Source organism: Gymnodraco acuticeps, unplaced genomic scaffold (genome assembly GCF_902827175.1).
Source record: "Gymnodraco acuticeps unplaced genomic scaffold, fGymAcu1.1, whole genome shotgun sequence".
NCBI lineage: Eukaryota > Metazoa > Chordata > Actinopteri > Perciformes > Bathydraconidae > Gymnodraco > Gymnodraco acuticeps.
Window position 1 is genome coordinate 968,234 of NW_022990214.1, and position 23,099 is coordinate 991,332.

The window sequence follows — 23,099 nt, forward strand, 5'->3', positions numbered from 1 at the left end:
ATAATATTTCCAAAGAAATAAATCCTTCGAATCTGCCTGTCCATTTTTTGTTGGAATGTGAAGGGTTAAATGCCGTCTCTGCGAGTTATGTTAAGACGGGAGAGCTTGTTGGTCCCTCTCTACATTCACAGAGGGCCAGCCAGGGGCCAGCTATAGTAACTCAACGAGAGAGTAATGTCAAATGACAGTACAATTGACCAATCATATCTTCCCTCTAACTGGGCGGGCTTTATTTTCGCGGACTTTATGACTAGTTCCGCCCGCTGTGAGGTCTATGCAAGTGGTGCAGTGACGCGTCCTAAAACCCGGAAGTAAGCTGCGCTCGGATTCCCTCGACAGAAAGCAATGGGATTTCTCCATAGGATTTTGGAAAATAGCTTGAAATAAGGTCTGTGGAAAATGAACCTGTTAGATAAATGCACGTTTTGTTCAGCCGGATAATATCCACATGTCTACCCTACTTTTATTATTTTCAAATCATAAATCTAATCGATAGATTTATGATTAGCATAAGTTCGTTCATGATGGCTCATGTCAGTGATAGTGATGACATCGTTGCGAAATTATTAACCGAGTCATATTCAAGATTGAGTTACAATGATAAACTGGAGTGGCAAAGGATCAGCTGAATGACCCGCAAGTGCTTCATCCAAAAGGACAGGAGGATGGACTTTGTGTTTCAGTGATTTGATCATCAAAGTTAGGCCTAAGTCATTTTCAATGTGGGCCGCCGTGCCGACTTAATTCATTTGTAATTGTTACTTGGCTGTGGGTGCCCTGTCATGATAGGTGTTTATATAAATGGTGTTGTTTTGTGTGGAAGATGGTCGCTGTCATTGATGCGTTTTGCACCCCGGGCTGCTGTTTTGATATTCCGCTGAAGTATACGCTGTGACGTAATATCTCTTCTTTTTTTTTCGAGGGAAGGGGGGTGGGGTCAGAGGGCCTAGGTATACAAGTCACGGCTCGCCACTGGCTTCGACAATAAATAAAGCATTTAGTCCGGCTAAAATAACTGGATGGCCTCCCTGCCTGTCAGCCTTCCATCTCGTGCCCTCATTGGTCATGTGCGCGTTCAAGTGTGTTGGAGGAGGGGCTCTGTAAGGAAGTGGCAGATTTTTTTTCGGCTGCGTAGGCTACTTTCAAATTCTAGCGCACTCGAGCTGGTTTCTCCATTCTTACCTACCCCACCTTTAATGTGCTTTAGTTTTATAATCGTTATGGTCAAAACAAGTGTTTCGATACATTGACAGACAAAAAGTGCTACACATTAGTTTTATTTCATCCAGCTTCTCCAATCAGCAATTACAAGTATACATGTATTAATTCATACATCTCCAGTTGAATCTTAAAATATTTTTCATTAAATGTGATAAAAATGTACATCATATATAGCATCGATATGAAAATACTGACAATCTTCATTACAAATCTATACCATAGGATTTATCTGGCAAGCAAAAAAATCATTGCTCAATCATTTAAAAAAAAGGACTCAAAAGCAAAACAAGTAACCTGTTTTGAGGGTTGTGCTAATGATAATTCACAGTATGAAAAAAGAAATAGTGCCACGTCTTGCACACGTGCTTTATGCCGGTAAAATCACCTACTGAAATTATCTATCGGGCAATAACATCTATGAGATTTACGACCAAAACAATCACGAATAAACATCAGTTATAAAAATAAAGTCATAAAATGTGTACAAAGAAAGAAAAATATGCAGACGCATGATTAGAGAATAAATAACAACGTCGCTGTGGTTACAATCCCAGTGTCCTGTGGTAAAGGTTAGAAATTAAGAAAATAAATTAACATTGATTTCTAAAAGTGTCATTCAGAGTACCACTCATTAATGTTGGGAATGAAAGAAGACCATCAGAACTGTGTGTACCATGAAATAAATGAAAGTAGCTTATACATATAACGAAATACAATAGTGGCTGTTTCCAGTCATAGGTTTTCACCGTCATGATATATTCAAGCAATCAAAATAACTTCTGAATGTGCTCCAAGACAAGTGCACAGGGGTTCAGTTGAAGCCAATACACATTGCTGAGTGTATTTGTGTGTCCAGTTCATGTTTTAGCAAGATAAAATCCATGCAGAAGTCAATGATATGACTTAACAAGATAGTGAATGCAAGAACAAATCAATAAGGGAAATAATAGACCATCTGCTCTCTCTTCAGGAAGGCAGTTAGCAGCAGCGTGTAATGTTAATGGACATAAACGTACTTCTAATAAATGTTATGGATCTGCTTCAAGAGCTGAAAACTGTGCCAGAATCTCTTCTTTCTGTGGAAATGTGTCATGGCATGAGAACACATTTATAAGGGGTTATATCAAATGGCCAAATGGTTTGTTAAAGTCACAACAATTCTATTTAAAGCTGCACTATGAACATTTGTAGGTCAATTCAGAATAACTCTGTAAGACAAGACAATTGTTTAAGTTTGTAACTGAAGTTGAAAAAACTGATATAGAATTCAAATGTAGCTTTGAAACTTCCAATTTATTGGAACAGCCCTCATTTATTCAGCCGGAAATTTAAATTAGCTTCAAAGGGCTTAACGTTTTTTTCCATAGCTGCTTTAAATAAAAATAAAAACATGCTTAATATGTATTCTGTCAATCAAGTGTTTGCAGAGAGGACGACCATTGGAGCATTGTTTGGGACTATTTAAGAAGAGCCTCAACTTGGGTGGAAATAGTCAAAGCAGATCAGAGCAATGTATGTAAGACAGCCTGCCTCACCTTTATCAAACACAGCCTGAGAACCAGTCTGGGCCTAGCCTACCTGCATGTGTGCTTGTTTAAATATGACTCAATCTGACCAGGTACAAGCGGCTTCTCTCTTGACACGTTATCTATCACTCACTTAAACTCACTTATGGTTGGATTCGCTTATAGTGTTACAGTACAGCTATTGATCAGGTCAATATTTAGCATTCTGAACAGTTGTTGGGTAACATTCTCTGAGTGTGTCACTATTGAATTGAACTATTCAATGAGAATAAAGACACCAAAAGTAAGCGGGACATTAATATTGGACAGAACCCTTTCATATGTGAATGTCACGGGACAAGTGAGCAGCAGAGATGAATATATTGTTCAGCACTGAGGGAAGATATATTGAGTTGTGGTCCAGAGAGAAAACAAACGACCTAGAATAGTAAATCACATTCACATTACTTCATTTGTACACACGCAGCAGGGGAAATAGCCCTTGTCGTGGGAAAGGAGAGGGAGTGCAATATGAAGAAATGGGAAATTAATTCTACTGGAGTGACTTGCGACTTCCAGCTGGTCGGATACATCTGGTCCTACAAGTATTGTGTAAAAACAAAAGAAGAAACAGACACAACATATTCACATGATATTAATCACAGGCCTGATGGTAAAGGGATTTTCAAAACAAAAGTTGCTCCCAAGAATTATCAAAATCATCAACCTTTCATTATCACTCATCAATTAACACAGCAGGTAAAAATAGAAAACAGTGGTTTAAAAAAGCCTCTGAGCTAACACAGAACCCAGACTTGTTTTTTAGGTGGTCTCTCCTCCAGTCAAAGACACAGTATTATTGCAGATCTCAGCACTTGGTCGATTGTTGTGTGGAAATGTACCAACACTGTTTACCAATCGCATGCTGTGGTCACCTGGGGGGGAGGGGTTAAAGGGAGGAGAAGGCAAACACATTACCACCAATAGATTGTCAGCAAATGCTAAAAGCTAAAAACCTGCTTCAGTGTGTTTGTTATGGGGGGGGGGGATTCACTTGCTAACATGATTTCTACCGTCAAGTATTCATGGTCCGATGATGTCTCGTCTCTGCCCTCTTATGGAAGATTAGGGTAACAACATGTGCTTGTCATGGGTAAGATATGAAGTGAAGGGGGGCGGGGGGGGCATCAAATTACACTTCTTCTACACTTCTTTGTCTGAAAGTTTTGTCCCTGCATAACTGGGCAGGGGGGGTCACCATTATGGCACACATGCATGGACATTGGCATGTAGAGCAGAAAGGTATGGAGTGCAGTGTTTGACCGTACGGAAGAGGATTAGGGACACATGTGAATCAAGTATTTCAGTTTTATGTCAGAGTTTATCTTTAAAATAATGTTTTTACATCTATTGAGATCTAACTTGAATACATTTACAATTCTTAGAATTAAAAGTATTTCAGTTTTTTTATATTTAAGTATTTTTATAATTAAAACAAATAGTCAGAATTGTGAGAAAAAAAACTCAGAAAACTAACAAATAAGTCTGAGTTTAAAAGTCCAGACTCCAGTCAGAATACTGAGAATAAAGTCTGAGTATAATTCAGAATGTATTTTAATAGTACATGTCCTTCCTAAATAAAGTCTGGATTCTGAGAGAAAAAGTCTGAGTTTAAGTCAGAATTGATTTTCTAAATATTTAAGTTCAGTATTTTGAGGGTTATGTCAGAATTCTAAAAATAAAGAGTTTAGTTTCAGAATGTTTTTTAAAAATGTATTTAAGTGTCATATTATTAATGTCAGTATTCTATCTTTTCACATGTGGCCATAACCCTGCTGTAGACATGTAGTTGTGTCATGTGGAGGTTTCATATGTACACGTTGTGCTTCTCAGGTTCAGTCGCTGCGTGATGCTGCAGGATGTTCCTGTAGATAATCTGACCCCCACTCTGAGAGCATGTGGGTGTTTGTCTCTGTTTCCAGTGTTTAGTGTGTGAGCGCCCAGCCTACAGAGTTATAACAGTGCCGTCCTCCTCCAGACTCCGCCTCTCCATTCCTCTGTCTGGGGACGGCGTGGTGGACGTGGCGATGGCGTTGCTAAGCGACCCGCTGCTGCTGACCCTGGCTGGCAGGGTTCCGTTGGTGTGGACGGAGAGGGCGGAGGTGGAGAGGGCGGAGGTGGAGAGGGCGGAGGTGGAGGCGGCGGCCATGCGGAGGTTGAGGTGCGGCTCGTAGCGGGGCATGGAGTACATGCTGTAGGTGGAGGAGGCGCGTCTGATGGGCTCCGCCTCGCCTCCTGCCTCGATCACCAAGTCCTCGTCGTCCTCGTCGCTCTCCAGCTCCCCCGCGGGGAAGTTCTGTATGATGTGCGACGGCATGGAGGCCGCGGCGCCGTGCGACGAGTAGCCGTAGTAGCTAGCGCCGCTGTCCGACGAGCGGCCCGAGCTGCCGGACGCTCCGCCCCCTCCTCCGCTGCGGACCACATTGTTCCGCTGGTTGGCAGGCTTCACAGTGATGATGAGGTTGTGACTGTTGGCGATCATCATGTCCGTCACCTGGTCCAAAGACTTCCCAGCCACCTCGATACCGTTCACCTCAAGCACCTCGTCGTTGACCGCCAGCAGGCCGGTGCTCTCCGCCAGCCCGCCAGGAACCATGCGGGAGATAAAGATCCCCGGAACCTTCTCCAGGCCCTGCGGAGTGACCCGCACGCTGGAGCCGTCCCGGATGTAGAAGCCCAGCGGTTTCTCCTGGCCATGCTTGTACAGGCGAACGCGTCGGTGCGTCTCGGGGAGGATGTCCACATCGATGATGGAGGAGACGGGGCGGAAGTCCCTCGGAAGGCTGATGATCACCGGTGGCTTTTTCCTGTTGGTGTCAGGCCGCAGAAGAACCGCCGAAAGCACCGTGTTCTTCTTCCTCGTCAGCGAGTTAGTGCCAAACGTGTAATCAGCTTCCTCTGCGGAATAAAAGATAGAGGAAGAAGAGAAAGAGGAAGAAGAGAAAGGTGGCAGAAACAGAAGAGACAAAGAGGATATGAATGAACAAAAGCTGGTTAAAATTCCATTATCGTCGGGCTAATTACACATCTAGACTTTATTCAGGCTGACACTCTGTTGCATCATGTGTTTTCAGGGGGAAAGGAATCATTCTTGTGCTGGAGCAGCTCTCAGCCTGAGGCATCCCTGCAGGGCGTCTGTGCAGAACACACACACAGCGTTCATCCCCAAAACCCCCCCCCCAGGTCCTACTGATGCAAAATGCCTTACTTCATCTGCACTCTGTGACAAATAACTAACATATGGTAACATGATAGTGAGGGCTGAAGAGGTGCTGGGACGCAGATCTGTTACATTTGGACTAATGCTGGGCGATATGAATTAAATATCACAATATTTTAGACCAAATACCACAGTATCGATATTGTGATGACATTGTAGGGTTGACCATGACCAAAAATATTCACACAATCAGATATTTCATAAATAATATTCAGTAATGTTGATGTGTTGCCCAAGTGGGTTAAGGCAAATATGAGAAAAGCTCATCTGGTCAATTAAGAAAATGACATTATCTAACTGTAATGCAGCCTTTACATTTTGGAAAAGACGATTCAACTCAAATCTAGGTCTCAGCCCTACTTTGGACTAGCTACATTTAGCTAAAGTAAGCTAAGCATCTCCTGGCAGTAGCTTCATAATGATCAGACAGATTAAAGAGTGGTATTGATATCATCTAATTCTCATTTATAAAAGAACATTTGAATGTTTCCCCAACTGGCTCTTTCAAAAATGTTCGTCAGATCGGAGAGGGCTTGACATCACAAAAAATGCTAAGGATATTATGGTCACATTCTCGCTGCATGAGTCACCGGGATGCCTCGAAACCCTGCCCTTTTTATGTACATCGTGAAGGGGAAGTGTGTTCAATCACTGTCAAGTTGCTATAGACTTTAACCCAACATGGCTGGCCAGGTAAGGACGGGAAAGGTAGACCATGGCTCCCTAATAGTTAACCAGCATAATACAGGCAGCTAAACATTAACATCTTTCTTTCTATTTGTGCCCGTCCCAAGCTCATCAAACTCAAGTTTATCCACTTCTGGTGTTATTTTTTAAATGTTTGTCTTCACCATGTTTCACCTTTGTCATAGTACTCTCTTTGTGTTGTGTTGACAGCATTTGATAAAGTCTGTTTTTGGATGAAAGTGCTCTATAAATACATGTGAATACTTGTCCCCTGTGTGTGCCTCTCCCTATGAGTGTGAATGTGTGTGAGCAATCTGGGAATATCCATTCAGGTAGCTGATAAGGGTTCCAGCTCTCAGGTTCTGACAGGTACGCCCCTCTCCATCCCTAAACCAAAACAAAGGATCACCTGTCCCGGGAGAAGAGTGGCGGTCTCTCCTTTCCGTTCCCATGGAGCACGAGTCTAGTGTATACACACTTACTATATCTCTGCCCGGCCAACTCCCCATGAGAAACAAATAGAGCAACGATAGCTCCATAAACGGCTCTGTGAGGTCAAAATGCTCAAATACGTCATCCGAGATATGTTCCTGTTCAAACCTTCCACATGCCTTTGCCTCGCCGTGCACATAAACACAGCCATCAAGAGGAGCATTATGCAAAAAGGGCGAACAGGTGGATGTTTCAAAGCACACACACGTCTCCTCTATCGCTGACACAGGGGTTGTTCTTGCAGTGCAGTCACGCATAGAAGAAGGTGAACTCCACATCTCATTTCACTCTTTCTAGACTTCTTTTCATCTAAGAAAAACCCTCCATCTCTAGCGTATGAAAGGCCAGACCTGACCAAAGAGTTTTATTTGAGCGAAGAGGATGGGACAGACCCTCAGGGCCACTCACACACACATTCTGTACTCAGCTTCCCGATCACACATGGAAACAGCATATGTAAGAAGAATACAGATGCATGTGTTAGTAACGATGCCTGAGCACTAATGAATGGCAGCACTGTACACAGAAAAGCCATAGCTGCATAATGGCTGATTAGAGCACAGAAGCAAAGCTCTATCTCTCTGGTCTAATTGGCTGCAAAGGCCTATAGGCAAGACACAATGTAAACACACTGTTCCTTGTTTGGTACAAATGACCTTATTTAGCTTCCGCTTTCTCTATTTACACACAGGGAACGAGAATAACACTAGTTCCGGTGGTGGCGAAGTCCATAGGGACTTGGCGACTGGAAGGTCACCGGTTCAAGTCCCGGAAAGACAAAGTGCTACCGAGGTGTCCCTGAGCAAGGCACCGTTCCCTACACTGCTCCTCGGGCGCCGTACATAATAGCAGCCCACTGCTCCTAACACTAGGGTGGGTCAAATGCAGAGAAACCGTTTCGTTACTAGTACTACGTAATGACAATAAGTTGAATCTATATATCTATTCATTTGTCTCAGAGACACTCAAAATAATATCTTGGATGGGAACGGGAAGTCTTTTGGGTTAGGGACTGACACATAAATGTCGCACAACTTTTTGGTCACTACGGAAACTGGCTTCAACTTCCATCTTAACTAAATGCATCAAATCACAACATCACAACAATGTCAATATAGAAATAATAAGACCAGTAAATGATGACACATGTAGGGAACACAGAGACTTGGAACATATACATTAGAAAAAGTGAACTCCCTTTGCAAGTAGACCTGTCCCAATAATGATGTTATCAATTTATCGCACGAAAAATGGTCATGACTGCGATAAGTTTGACGCACTAAAGTAGATAATCATTTTGCATGCGTGTCTATACTTCCTCTTTTCCTTGTTTTTTGACTTAATTGAATAATGCACACTGTAAATTGGTATTCTATGCATGTTTGTAATTGAAGTCAAATGTAAATGATTCTAAATCGTATTATTTATTAATGTAGCTTCTTAAATTATAAATCACACCAAGCTTTTTATAGCATGCATAACGGTATGACCTTTATTAATGAAGGGACCTGAGCACCATCAGTGGTTATCAATAAAACCAATGCAACGATCCCAGCTGGCGGGCAACAACAATGGGTGCCTGTGGGCAGCAGTCAGTATAGCCAATGGCTACAACAGGAAGCCACCGGACAACTCCGCATGAACCACTGACAAAGTTGCTAGGCTAATGGCTGCACAGACTATTTATTTAGGAAGCTGAAAGGTTATTTATTGTCTGCTGGTGTGTGCGTTTGTATATCTAGTGCGTATATGACTTCACTTGTTATTACTTTGAGCTCTGTAAATACATAACGTACAACTGAGGTGTGCTGCAGACAGAGATAGTAGAATGAAGACCGTATTCCTGTGTACTCTACCACATGTTCCACTAGTACTTAGCTAATTAGTGAAATGTATATAAAGGAGGAGAATTGACCGAGCCCCACCCCCTTATCTAGTTGCTACACCTATAGAACAAGTGTTCTGTTCCCAGGGCTTGGCAACTCAAAGAAAGGTGTGTTGAAGTCAGTGATATAAACTGGTGATTTGTTATTTTAAATATCTTGATTTGACCAGGAAGAGTGTATATGACCAAATCCTGATGCTTGTTAGAAGGGCTTCACCCATACTACAGAGTCTGCATCTCTCAGCCTCTGCTGCTTTGACCTCTTTTTGTACTATCTATCCATTGTGAGTCCCTCAACTTTGAAGAAAGGCATTACGATATAATAATGGAACTACCACGTTAACTACTGCAGATTAACTGTGTCATTAACCAATGTTAAATACATCTGAAATGAGTTCTGTCGTCTTCCCTTGACAAAGCTTTTCTCCTCACACAATAACTAAAAACACCTGCTGCAGTGTATCTGAATCAAAACATAACCCCCAGCCCTGCACGTGCCACAGCTGTGCACAGGTAAGGTATCCCAGATATGCAGAGGCTGCTTTGACTTCCCACACTTTGAATGGAGTCAGTGAGGGGCAAAGGAAGCGAAGCAGCGGAGGAGGAGGAAATGACAAGCCAACACACATAGTTACAAGTAAGGACACACATGCAGCGATGCTTAGTCATTCCTCTCTGTAGTATGTACCCAACACACAGACGCACACTAGCACACACCCTAACTAATGCATCTCTATCTATCTGACACTGGAGGGACTACTCTGCCTAAGGAGAGGAAAGCACTTGTATGCATTGGTTGAACACATCATCTTCCTCAGTGCTCTATTCTTCACACTCACGCACTCTCTCTCTCTCTCTGGACTCTGGCTTTAAAAGAAAATGCAATGTTAATGACTCAGAGTATATGCAGGCGTTCAGACGCACCACATCTATTGCCACAATTATATATGTTCGTCATACTACAGTATGCGCTTGACCAAAATGTGTTTTTACTCATAGAAAAACACATTTTCTACCAATTGGGTCACATGTGAGAAAACAGTGAATACTTAAAAAGGGGCCCTATTGTGCTTTCTGGGATGTTCTCTTTTTCTGTAGTATGTTATAAGGAAAAGCCTCGATTGCACTCCTCTGTTTGCGTCCTTAACATAATGACCTCATTACGTAACAATCGCGCTTCTGTTGGCTAGCGCTCCAACACATTGTACGTGACGGACAGCTCTAAGCGGTTGACCAATCACAACAGAGCCGGCCAGCTAACCAATCAGAGCAGACTGGGCTCTGGTTTCAGACAGAGGGTGAAAAGAGGTGATGCAGCACAGGCAGTATGAGAACAATAAAGAGCTTTCTGAACATTAAAGCATGGAGACATGTAGAGACACTACATACTGATATACACCTGAACATAGGAAGAATGAAATAAAATATATCAATCAATTACTGTAATCAATGATAAATACATATTACAGCATGGCTACTGTGCTAAAAATATAAAACGATTAGGTGACTATATACAACATAGAACAACAAAATGCACTATGTCTCTTAACTTGAAACTCACTACTCTGCATCTGTAGGAATATTAGATATCATAAATAGAAATACCTGAAAGTACAGTAAGGTCACTATAAATATACACAGACTCGTCATAACTTTCCTCAAGATATATTATAGTGATACAACAGATAAAGTGCCACAAAACAAATGCAGTACTTAATGTAGGCCTAATTAAGTCGTCTTTGCGCACAGATTGTAAATCCGTATGGTTTAGAAACCCCTGCTCACGGATTAACACGTCAAGATATCTACAGTATGTACTCTAAAAATAGAAAATAAAACCCTCCAAAAATGTATTACACAAGTGTTCATCTGACAGAGCCGCACCTTTTTCAATGCACTTGAACATAGTTCCTCTCTAGTCCCACCAACACTCTGATTACAGCAACTTCCTCAGCACCAGCTAACGGCTGCACAGTATCACAGTTGTGATGATGCAGGATGACACGGCCCAGCTCTCATTGCAACACCGTGGTCCCCGACGACAACAACCATGACACCAACAGCCTTTACTTCCTGGTCCTCGTCATGCTGGGCGCTGCTGGCTGCGTCAGGGAACCTGATGCTGTGTCAGGTAGGAGCTACACCACACTAAACCACTACCACTACCACTGCAGAACTACTGCAGAGGTGGGATGAGTATTTAACTACTTGAGGAAAAGCCCTAATACCACACTATAAAAATACTCAATTTCAAGTCAAAGTACTGCATCATGAAAGGTACTTACGTAATAGATAGTATTTAAGTACGATTAGGAAGATGTACTTTAAGTAAGGTAAAAAAGTACATTGCAATAAAGTATAATTGTACTTTACTTGATCATTTTAAATGTATTCTACTTTATACTTCTTATCCTACACTTTTGAAACCAATAATTTACATATACATATATATATATATGTATAATAAACTCCAACCAATAATTAGTGCTCTAGCTAAAGGCTTGCTTAAAAGAACCTGTCTTTCTGAAAATAAAGAGAAATGATCCAACTATCCATGAAAGCTGTCTTCCGTATGCAAACATGGCTTCTCAAGCATCCGAGTCGGAGAAACACCCAGAAAACCAGAAGCTGTTGGTGTTCTGGAAACAGTCAGGTTTGTTGATGACAAGCCTGGACGTTTACCACGCGGCCGTGCCATGCTGTTCCTGACACCGAGCGCTACGAGCAGGGGATGAGACAAACCAGGGGGGGTGTAAAACAGCAGAGTTGAAACAGAGCAGGAGAGGCAGAAATACAGTGAATAAGGAGGTGATAACAAAAACGTTCAAAAGAGCAAATTCCCGGAGGGTTACTATTCCTGGCGTGGTGAGCATACCTCCCTGGCACAGCCCAGATAGAGGTGCCTTAATGCTGCTGATAAGACGGGGAGAAAGAAATGGAAGGAGGGAGGTCAAAAGGAGAGTGCTCAGAGGAAATAGGGACAGACTCCACATACCACATGAGTGAGGGGTTTGGGGAAGGAACGTGCAGGAGCCTTGATGTGTAATTGAGCTTATTAAATCCATAATTCACAGGACTTGAACAATAGCCTGCTCTGTGCCTACTCATATAATCTCCCTCTATTACACCCTGCTTTATTACTGCGTCTTGACAGGAGCCATTAATCAAGCAATACCCAAAATAACATCTCCAATGTAGGTTAATGTAGCAGGAGGCCTTGAACAAAGGAACACAGCTTATGATTCATGCAGAATGGATCTTTTTATTTCACTGTTCCGTGTGTTTGCATCCCAGCTGCATTATGAAGCAATTCCATCCATTTGTTTTGTGCTGACGTAGACGCTTCTCTCCTTCCTGCATTCTCTCCTCTCCCGCCCATCTTCCTCCCCCGTGTCCTTCACTCAATCTCCCCCTCAGCCTCTATGCTGCGTCTCTCAGTGGGAGCCTTTCTCTTCGTCTCTCCACCTCTGTCTGTCCCTGTTGGTCCTGCAAAGTCTCCTCCTCTTTGTGCGTAGCTATCAGGCTGTTCTCTGTCCTTTCAACGTTGGGAATCTCTCCAACAATTACAATTTTTGAATGTGTTTTTCACCCTGCGTTACCTCAAATTCTTGATGAAAACGTATTTATTCTTGCATGCCTCCACTGTAAAAGCAGAATCAAATGATCATTTATAAACAGAGACAACTGCAGTATAATTCCAGTCTCAAAAATAAAGTTGTATGCTCATTAGTTCTCAAACACATGAATTTCCACCATCTAAACGCTTTGGATTGCAAATTGTAAATACATGGGTTTTGAGAGTTTTGAGCGTACAACAAGATAAATGACACCTTAGTTATACAGATGTTTTTGAGTTTGTAATTGGAAGTTTTGATATATGTTGTTAAAAGCTAAATCAAATGTATGTATTTTATTAAATATGTTTTGCTTTTTTCTTTATTATGGGGGCATACGAGGTAATCAACGTTTTGTACAATGATTAAAAGGTAACACAGGGTGAGAGTAATTGATACGGAAATATTTTATTCTTCTGTGAAGTCTTCCTTTAAATCCACTGCTGCTACTACAGTAGGTAAATCAAGCAGAGCACTCGGTGGTCCTTAGAGGGCAGCGCTTGGATGTGGCGACTGGAAAGGAGGGTTAGTGTAGGGCACGGGATGATGACAGATGGGGACATATGCGTTTCATGAGGGATTGAAACAGGGGGCTATGAGTCAGCATGGGGTGTGTGGACTGAAGTAGGGACGTGCCTGGGGCTGAGGCTGGACATAAGCTTGGGACAGGGCGGGTGAGGGGTTAGGGGCGGGTCATTCTGGGATGTGCGTCTCAGTACCGGGTAACAGGGAGGCGGCTGTGAGGAGGTGGCTAGATCTGGGTCTGATAAACCGAGCCTTCTGCGCAGCCCCGCTACATGAAGCCTCCAGGAGGACGAGGGAGAGGAAGGTCTGGATGTTGGGGAGGAGGGAGGGGTAGAAGGGAGGGAGGAGCAGCCGCGTGGGCCAGGGGGACCCAAGTCTATTCTCACAAGCCTGTCGCTCACGCGTCTGAAAAGGGACTTTACAGGGGAGGGACGGGCGGGGGGGCTCCCTGGCTTTGTCCTGCCTTCAGCTTCTGGCTCTGGAAGACAACAGAGCCAACCTGCAGTTAGACCACACCACTGACGCACATCTCCCAGTACCACTTTCATCCACCTGCGCTGTAGCTAAAGCAAGGAAAGACTCAACAACAATACACATTTGCAAGTGCTAGTATATTAGCTTCACCATATTTAAGGATTAAAAGTAATGGTTCTATTTCTAAAGCTTACCAATTTGTATATAGCTTCGTAAGAGTGAACACGGAAAGGATAAGTAGAGAACAAAAAGTGACTGTAGTCAGGCAGCCATGTTTCGGAGCAGCGTGTCGGAGCCTGCTGCTGACTGAGGGGCGCAGCTCGCCAGGGTAACTATGCTGGAATGGCCTGCTGAAAGAAAGTCACTGATAAGCATATCAGTTATCATGCTTCATATCCATATCACTGCAGTGCCAAGCCCAGGGGACAGAAGGAATGCTATTTCATCAAAAATCAACATCAAGTACAGCGGTGTGCTCGCAAGCCAAAATGAAAAGTAAAAAATGTATTCTGATGAAAACAACTTCATAACATGATTTTCATTTTAAAAATACAAATGTTTTGCCTTTACAGTCGTTTCTCTGTTCAAACAAACTGGCCATGCTTGGTCTTGCCAGTTTGCCCACTGCCTCACCCTCTCCCGCATTGATCCAAAACAAATATTCATTTTTTCCAGAGCTCCCTCTGTTTCCTTCCCTGCCTCTATCCATTCATCTTCCCAAAGTCTGAGCTGAGACATTCTGACAGTCTCTCTCTTGCTGCTGCATAACGTCTCATTCAGCCAGGTTTCAGAGTGTAAAGACTACGGGTTTTTCTTGCCATGCTGTGCGCTCTCTCTTGTTTCAAATAGTGCATTTGGGGGTTTTCCCTTTCCTGTGGTGTGTGCTATAGGTTAGTGTGCATGTAGACATGTAGGCTAGAAGTTCCCTCCAGAGGGGGTTTCTCTCCCCCCCCTGAAACGCCTCCATTGGACTCTTTATTTACTTCCATAACAACGCTCATGCGGGAGATTCTACTGGCAGATAGTCAGCTAAATGCTGCTGTGACTAAACGCCATATCATGTTCCAAACCAGATCAAGCATTATTTCTGAAACAGTATGGAGCTCAAATGCTTTTTTCTCTTGCGGGTTTACCACAAGGTGAGTTCCTTTTTATTTCCTGCTTTTTTACACATACTCTCTCCAGTACAGGTTAGCTCTGAGTGTTAGCGATGCTAATGTAAACACAGACCATATTACGTCCAAAACAGTCGGGCATTGTTTCTGATGGCAACGTTTCTGATAGTGCTGTGGGTGTAAAGCCAGCCTACATTTCAGATATTACGTCATATCGGACGCAAATCTGGATCAGCTCCGTTGTAGCCCCGTTTTTAGAGATTTGGGTACGGAGGAAAAGAGAGAGGGTTTTGTTTTCTGACACTGCGTGAGTTCCCCGACGCACCGGGGACACATATTTATGTATAAAAGACATCACAAAGTGCATTTTGCATGATAGGTCCCCTTTAAATGTTCTGTGGCCCTCCACTTTCTTTCCCCCTCCTTTGCTTTCCAGACCATTCTCCATCTCTCTCTCTCCATCCATTTATACCCCGTTGACGGAGGTCCAGTCTGGCCTCCTGTCCCGTCTAATTTAGCCAGCAGACGTGATCAGAGGCTGGCCACATTCCACCCAAAATGCCCCCTCCCTCCTTCCTCCATCTCTTTATTTCTTTCTCTCTCCCACCCTCCCCAGCTTGGGCCTCACTCTACATTCCTCTCTCACTAATACTATTCCCACTATCCTCCTCTCTCTCCCTCTTGCTGCATTCCTATCACACTTACACTACTCCCTCTCCTTTCTCCACGTCTCTAATTACATGCTTTGCCTAAACAATGCCTTAAACATGACTCCCTCTTTTAATACTGTTTACTCTGTTTGCCTTTCATCCTTCCATCGCTCTTATTAGGGCTGAGATACGTTCCTCCTCCACACATTCCTCCTCCAGTGCTTTGAATCCCTCGCAGCATCCTAGGGGAATTATTGCTGCTCTGTGGACAACTTGAGATCCAAAGCAGAGGTGGCTGATTTCTATTATTTTCACACATTTTTGTTCCTAAACTTTTTCTCGAGTCTTTAAAGGGGCCCCATTATGCTCATGTTCAGGTACCATTTCAATGTTGTGCCTCTACTGTGACATGTTTCAAAGCTTTAATGTTCAAAAAGTGCTTTATTATAGCTTTACCCTCATACTGCCTGTGCTGCAGCACCACTTTTCACACCGTCTGAAACAAGAGCCCAGTTGTGATCAAACTCTTAGAGATGTCCCATCCCTTAGCCTATCACATACAATGTGATGGCATGCTAGCCAATAGAAGCGCAAGTGTTACACGGTGATGTCATTATGTTACGGAAGTAAACAAAGGAGTCAAATGGAGGCGTCTGGAGGGAACTTCTAACCATTCTAGCATTTACATGCACCAAAACATATAAAACACACTACAGGAAAGAGAAACCCAAAAGAGCATAATACGGCCCCTTTAAACATTTCATACTGAGCTAACAGTATAAATCCCTCGATCCGCCATCCTTATCTCAACATGTTTTTCTGACTTGTTGTGATTTGTCTTTTCCGTCAAATGTTTTCCTTAAACACACTGTTCCTTGTTTCACCTGGCTCCCTGCGACTGTCAAACTCAGCTCATCTCTTTCACTGTGACACACCTACAGCACTCTTTCATTAGCCAACAGACTCAGTACATTGCTTATCACACTCCTCTGGTGTCGTTATCCTGCTCTAATGCTTGCCCTTGCACTTTGTCCGTGCTGTACATTTCCTTTTCTCTGTTGGGATGATTCACGAGTTGCTGGTTACTTATTACTAGGGCAGTGCCTGCTGGGATAAGCAAATACAAGCATTCCTGTCCCTCTGTAAGAGTTACTGGCCATTCAGGACTGAAACCGTGTGAGCGATGAGCAACGTCACCAAACAAACCTACGCCCTGAGAGGTTGCTTGAAAAGCTGCTACCACTACACGGGTGACAACCTAGAAACTCTTTGTTTTGTGTGTGCAAAATGTTCTGGATGACTGATGAAGGCAAACACGGCGTCACTCAACGCAAGAGAATCATTACCGGAAACCAAGTATTACATTCTAGGCCTGTCACTGTCACCATAACTTATTCTGTTGGAAGATAGTGTCCCAAAATAATTGTGATAAACAATATTGTCCTATGTAAGACCATTTCTTGCTACTGATCAAATAGAGCAAATAAAAGCATAATAATGCAAGTACACCCGTTCAAAGAGCAATGGGCTTAATACTGAAGAATAGTCAGACATTAGAATTGGATTGTAACAAAAAGATCTCAAAATGTTATATAAAACCAAACAACCAAAACAATACATTAAATGGAATAACAGGCTCTGTTGACAAAAAAGGGCAATGCCCAAATCTTATAATTGAAGACAAAACTCAGATTATTATTTCGATATGTTAAACTTTTGTGTAAAATTCCTTTGTAAACAAACAGGCATGTAACCACAACGGGCAACATTAAAGGTCAGCAAAGAAGATTGAGGGCATCATTTGATTACTTATGAAGATGCTTTTAGGTTTTGTTTTGACATTTTTTAAAGCAAATGATCACTTTAGCATACTACTGATTCTTTCCAACACAAGCTTCATATTAGACAAGGATTTATCAAAAAGAAACACTGAAAGACCTACAAAGCTATTCACAGAGCAGATGTGAAACAAATAACCATAACTCAAACACTGAAGTTGCTCTTTGTCAGCAGTCCCTGATATGTAACAACAAGAACAGAAAACATTCTATTTCAAAAGAGCAGAACAACTCAGTGGACTGAATCATCACATCTGACTAATGATGGCAACACTCCATTTACACCGAGCTTATCAAAAACAGAGTGGACCAGGAAGTAGCTCTCAACCCCCCCCATCTAAGGTTCAGCCTGGAATGGTGGCAGTAAGAATGTATTTATTTGAAATGAGATCGTGTGTGGAGCGTCTGACACATATACTAGTAGGAGCCACAACTACATGAACCGTCAGACAAATCCAAATGACAAATGAAGTTGCAGAAAGACAGTTTAGATAGACCTCATCTGAAGTGGGGTTGAATTAAGTATTTATCCATAGTCAGTGTATTGCCTACATTAGATGGCCATTGGCACACCTCCAGTTTGGAGAAACAGACAGTCCCAACAGGAAGCCCGAGTAACTGTACTGCTGTGGATGGCGGCAGAAGCAATTGTATTTTAGCCACTTAAACAAATTTGATTTCTTTAAAGATCAAATGCAAAGCTTCCAAATATGCTACATTTTTATAGAAATGTTGTTTTTAAGACTGCCTGTATTTTTTTTTACATTTAAATCGAGATAATACACCCAAAAAAAAGCTTTTTATTGATCCAAAACTCGACCCAAAGCCGTCTGAATTTCTGACATGTAATTCCCAGCAGCCTCCGCGCGCGTGACGTAATAGTGGCCAAACAGTCTCTGGACCAAATATCCCGACTCGGCAGTCTCGGTCACATGTTTTTCGAAAAGAAAACTGAATTAACATGGGTTATTGTTGTGCTTTTTGTTGTACGAACGGTGCGGGATCTGGGAGAGTTTTACATGCATTTCCCAAAGACCAAATCATCCGCAAAAAATGGATTTTTTTAGTGAATCGTGTTGGATGGCAACCGACAAAATGGAGCAAGTTGTGTTCTGACCACTTCGCGTGTGATGCATACGACGTTGATCCTGCTATCATGAAGTCTGTTGGTGGAGAAGCATTAATAGCACGTCAGAGGCTGAAACCCGGAGCCGTCCCCTCCATATTTCAGCACAAGAAACCACTGAAAGAACGAAAGAGCCGGGCGATGCAGAAACGCCAAAGAATTGAGGTAAACAACTTTTGATTAGATTTCAAAGCGCACGGAGCACAGCAGATAACGCAGATAACGGAATTGCAGTTGTATTGCTTATAGAGGTGGGCACCGTTAGATTCTGTGTCTTTACGATCATAAACAATGTGTTGGATGTGGAGCTAGGATACGTAATAAGGGCGCTAGGAGTGATAGGTTAGCATTTTTCGCTCGGGGCTAATTCACTGTTAGCATTGTAGTTTATCTGCAGCTCATTCATCGCTCCTCCACTCATAACGGAAAATGTCGAACGTCCTACAGTCGGTGATGCAGACTTCTTCTCCCATCTCTTCCTTCACTTTCCCATAGTTGTGGCAGCACTTGTTTTCTCGGCTTGTAGGCATGGTCTGGCAGTTTCCACATCTACACCAATTCTCAGCACCCTCGGCCTCTTCCTCAGATGGCGAACTTGAATCATCGCCATCAGCACTTTCATCGGTGATATCAGGTGACGTTTCCTTGTATTTCCTCTTCGACATCAGAGGCTCGTATAGATATGGTTGGATGTCGACAACATACTCCAGATATTGGGTGGCCTCCGACTCAGAATCAGACATGATAGACAAAACTAAGTTGTACTATCGGCGGAAGCCGCTGTGAGCCGCTGTGAGCATTTTTCGCTCGGGGCTAATTCAGAGGCTCACTCAGAGCGCCTGGACTTTATTTTTCTAAACCTCTCTAAAAAGGTCAAATTCCACTTGTTTTGCATCAATCTTGATACAGGGTACTTATTATATGTTATAGTTTGGATTCCTAAAGCTTTTAGTCTATAGTCTACTCAGAATCAGACATGATAACGAAACTAAGTTGTACTATCGGCGGAAGCAGCTGTGAGCGATAAGCCAAGGTTTGTTTGTTTGTTTGGCCACTGTGACGTCACGCGACGCCATCTTGCGGAGGAGCGGCTGAGAAAATAAATCGTCGGACTTGGTGTTGGGGGTTGAACAAAATAAATATTGCGCATTGCCAGACTCATATTATCTCCGATTTTAATACTGCAATATCTTAGATAGTGTTGTAGCTATATGATTTCGATTTGACTGGCAATTATAAAAAGACCTTTGCATTTGATCTTTAAGTGTGCCCTATATTTAGAATATTTTCACTGCTTTACCTTGCTGTCGGAAGGACCTATCCTATGACATACTGTAGAAGTTATACATGCTCTATTTCAGCGGTTTTCAAAGTGTGAGGCACGCCTCTCCGGGGGGGCGCCAGAGAGCTTCAGGGGAGGCGCAGCGTGAGAAATAAATAACGAGAAAACAGTGAAATCTAGCTAGTTAACTTCAGCTAACTTTATGCGAGCGGCAACATGGATCGATTTTTAGTGAAGTTACCTAAAGTGAGAGAGGAGACAGCGTCTGGCAGAAAATGTCACTTGCACACTTTTGGCTGTCTGTGGAGACCGAGTTCCCCCACCTCGCCAAAAAGGCTGTAAAAGTGCCCATTCCCTTCACCTCCGCCTACCTGTGTGAGTGCGGGTTTTCCGCATTGACTTTCATCAAAAGCAAGTAATGGTCAAGCAGGGGCGGATCTACCGGGGTGGCAAATGCCACCCTAAAAATAGCCTTGCCACCCCAGCTGCCACCCCAGTTGGCAGCTTTGTTTTGAAATAAAAGTTGTGACTCATCGGACATTTATGAGAGAAAATCTCTAATGTCCGAGTGCAAGTGAATGCAGCACAAGACGCGAGCCTTGTAACCCCTCCCCCGGCCCTGGCGCCAGCGTGGAAATATGATTGGCGGCGATTTCATTTGAACGGGACTGCGCAAAGCGAGAAGCATTTGGACCCCAAGTAGACGGAAGGAATGAGGTATTTGCGGTCTACAATGACAGAGAAGAGACTGTGAAGTTTGGCTGTACTCAGCATTGAATCAAAACGCACTAAAGCTTTAGATCTTGATACGTTTGTCAGGCGTTTTGCTGAACAAGATAGTAATCGCCGCATTCAGCTTTTATAGACATGTCAACTTGATGCTCTGCTCACGGATGACACGATGAGCATACACAACTATTAAGATGATGACCTTACGCGTGTATATATTTTTTTCTTTGAGGGGGTCTGCCCCCAAAAAACTGTTTTAAGTCCTGAGAAAGTAAAATAAGACGGTGTGTAAAACTACACTGCCCAGCCAACAGAAAGTAACCACTTTGATTTAACTAGGCCAGTAGGTAAGGACCTTCCACTGGATAATAATACCCCTGCATTATAGCAACAACAATAATAATAATAATAATAATAATAATAATAGCAATAATAACTGGGAAGGGGGGCGCGGCTGTTCTTATGTTCTCTGAGGGGAGGCTCACCTTCCCACACTTTGAAAACCCCTGCTCTATTCAAAGCCACCAGTCTCCATTGACAAAAAGAGTTATTATACTTAGAAGAACACAGGTGTTGCTGGTCTACCGCTGCATCGATTGGTTGCTTGTGTGCCTTTTAATGAGCCTTTGATCAATCAAATGAACCAAAGTGGCTAAATTATGTTTTACTGCTCCCTCCGTCCAGAGCAGTACACTGCTTAGCTTCCAGCTGGTACTCCTGGCTGTTTTTACTAAATAAGGGCATCTGGCCCCAATCTAACACACAGACTATAGTAGTACCTCACAAAACCCCATTTCAACCCAAACTATCCCTTTAAAGCTACGTTTGTGTTTTCAAATGCTAGTAATACTGCTCCCAGCATGCTTTGCAGCACCAATCAGCCTTAAAGAGACATGAGCTGAGCACTGTTAATCCACCTATGAACGGACCTCGTCACTGCTGCCATGACAACAAGTAAACAGTGGACACCTCACTGCCAGCCCAATAATCATGAGCACATTGTTCAAGGATGGGGGGGGGGGGGGGGGGGTTAAATTGGTGTTTGTGTTGAAGCAATTTGAAAAATGTCCAGTAATCAACGCAGCACAGTAACAAACACTTGGCCACTTTGTCAGCAGTGAACAATACAATGTTAATGGCTGGTCAGTGATGTAGCCTTGATGCATAAACAACAATAATGTGGGCATTATTCAAGAAGCAGACCACAACAATACAACGACAGACACTCACAGCCCTCCATCCATCCATCCATCGGACCATCTGCCCACCAATGAATGAACACTCAGTGCACTTAGCCTAGGATAAATGCAGGAATTGGGTCCATCTATCCACACAAATAAAATGGGATTCCAAAAATAACCTCGCATGACACGCATGGACTGAACTGGGCCAAGTCTAGACACTTTTTTTTCTTTCTTTCTCACACATACAAATTATGCCAACGGAAATTGTCCGTCACAAATGTGTTTACAATCCCTGAGAATGGAGATTATGTTTCTATAAACTCCATACACATTTCCCCAGATAACTTTGTAATAAGATTTCAGGGCATCCACACTGTTGCCCTGTCTGAAGGCTTGCTCTTATGCAATAATGACCAAACACATCACGTCTGACTACTGACCATATGAGACATTTACATAATTGCTCAGTTACAGTCTCACAGGACACAGTAGTAGTCTAATAAAGTGTGAGCCAGTGCCAAGTTAAGACTACAATTATGGACTGATTTCCAAATTCAAACTGTTTTTTTGTAATAACTCAGCAGTCAATATCTGAAAACTGAGGGGGGGGGGGGGGGGGGGGGGGGGTGAGACTAAGAGTAGCCCTTCACTATGACCTTTCTCCCATGCTGCTGATAACAGGGAAGAGTTTGAAGTTGATTAGCCTGATAAACAAGAAAACAAAGAGAGGGGGGGTGTAAAGAGTTACTTCTTGATGCAGAACAAATAATAATAAGACATTTAAAACCCAATTTTCAACATTATAATTGCCTGTGGCATTTGTGTAAAACCGGGATGTACATTCCTTACTTTTTTTGGTTAAAAGGTAATAAAAGATAATGGAAAGAAATGAATCTGTTTATTTTACTATGGATCTTTACAAATAGGTTGTGTTTCAAAAGTAGCACTTAGTCCCACAATGAGAAAAATAAAGTGTGTGGATATAAATAACAAAGATTTTCATGTTGCAAGATGCACTGATAATCCCATTGCAGCCCTCAAATTCGGATACAAAAAAAGATTCCAAAACTAAATATTTTTTCATAATTTGTCAATATGATATTTTGTTGTTATGAGAGCAGATTTCAAAGATATGAGACATACACAAACAGCTCTTAGTGTTTAAAGGTTCTGATCCCCAACATAAGGAAGCTGATAACTCACTACAGATAATAATACATGATATATAAGCTGATAATTTGCTGCATCACCACACTGCAGATCCTTTAAAGCTGGGACCAACTGGTGCTAAGCGGGAAGGTGATGGGGTAGACGAATCAGGAGGGAGACAGGGTCTTGGGCACATGGGGGCTAAAGGGGGGTTGTGGCTGCATCAATGCAAATGTGCGTCTTCTGTTTTCCTTTTTTACGAGGAAGTGCGTGTAACGTGTTATGTCTGCTTGCCTGTGTTTTCATGTGTTTTTGTGCGTTAGCAGGAGTGAGCCCAGCGTGG

At 42.7% G+C, this 23,099-nt stretch overlaps 1 protein-coding gene across 1 annotated transcript in view; it reads right to left on the reverse strand.

The window, feature by feature from the left end:
• Nucleotides 1-1,261: 1,261 nt before the first annotated feature.
• The window catches only part of pard6b (par-6 partitioning defective 6 homolog beta (C. elegans)), a 29,884-nt gene continuing 8,046 nt past the window's right edge, over nt 1,262-23,099 (reverse strand). The window contains exon 3 of the mRNA XM_034218518.1: nt 1,262-5,684. Coding sequence (XP_034074409.1) covers nt 4,732-5,684 — 953 coding nt within the window. The 3' untranslated portion in view covers nt 1,262-4,731. The remainder of the gene's footprint in view (nt 5,685-23,099) is intronic.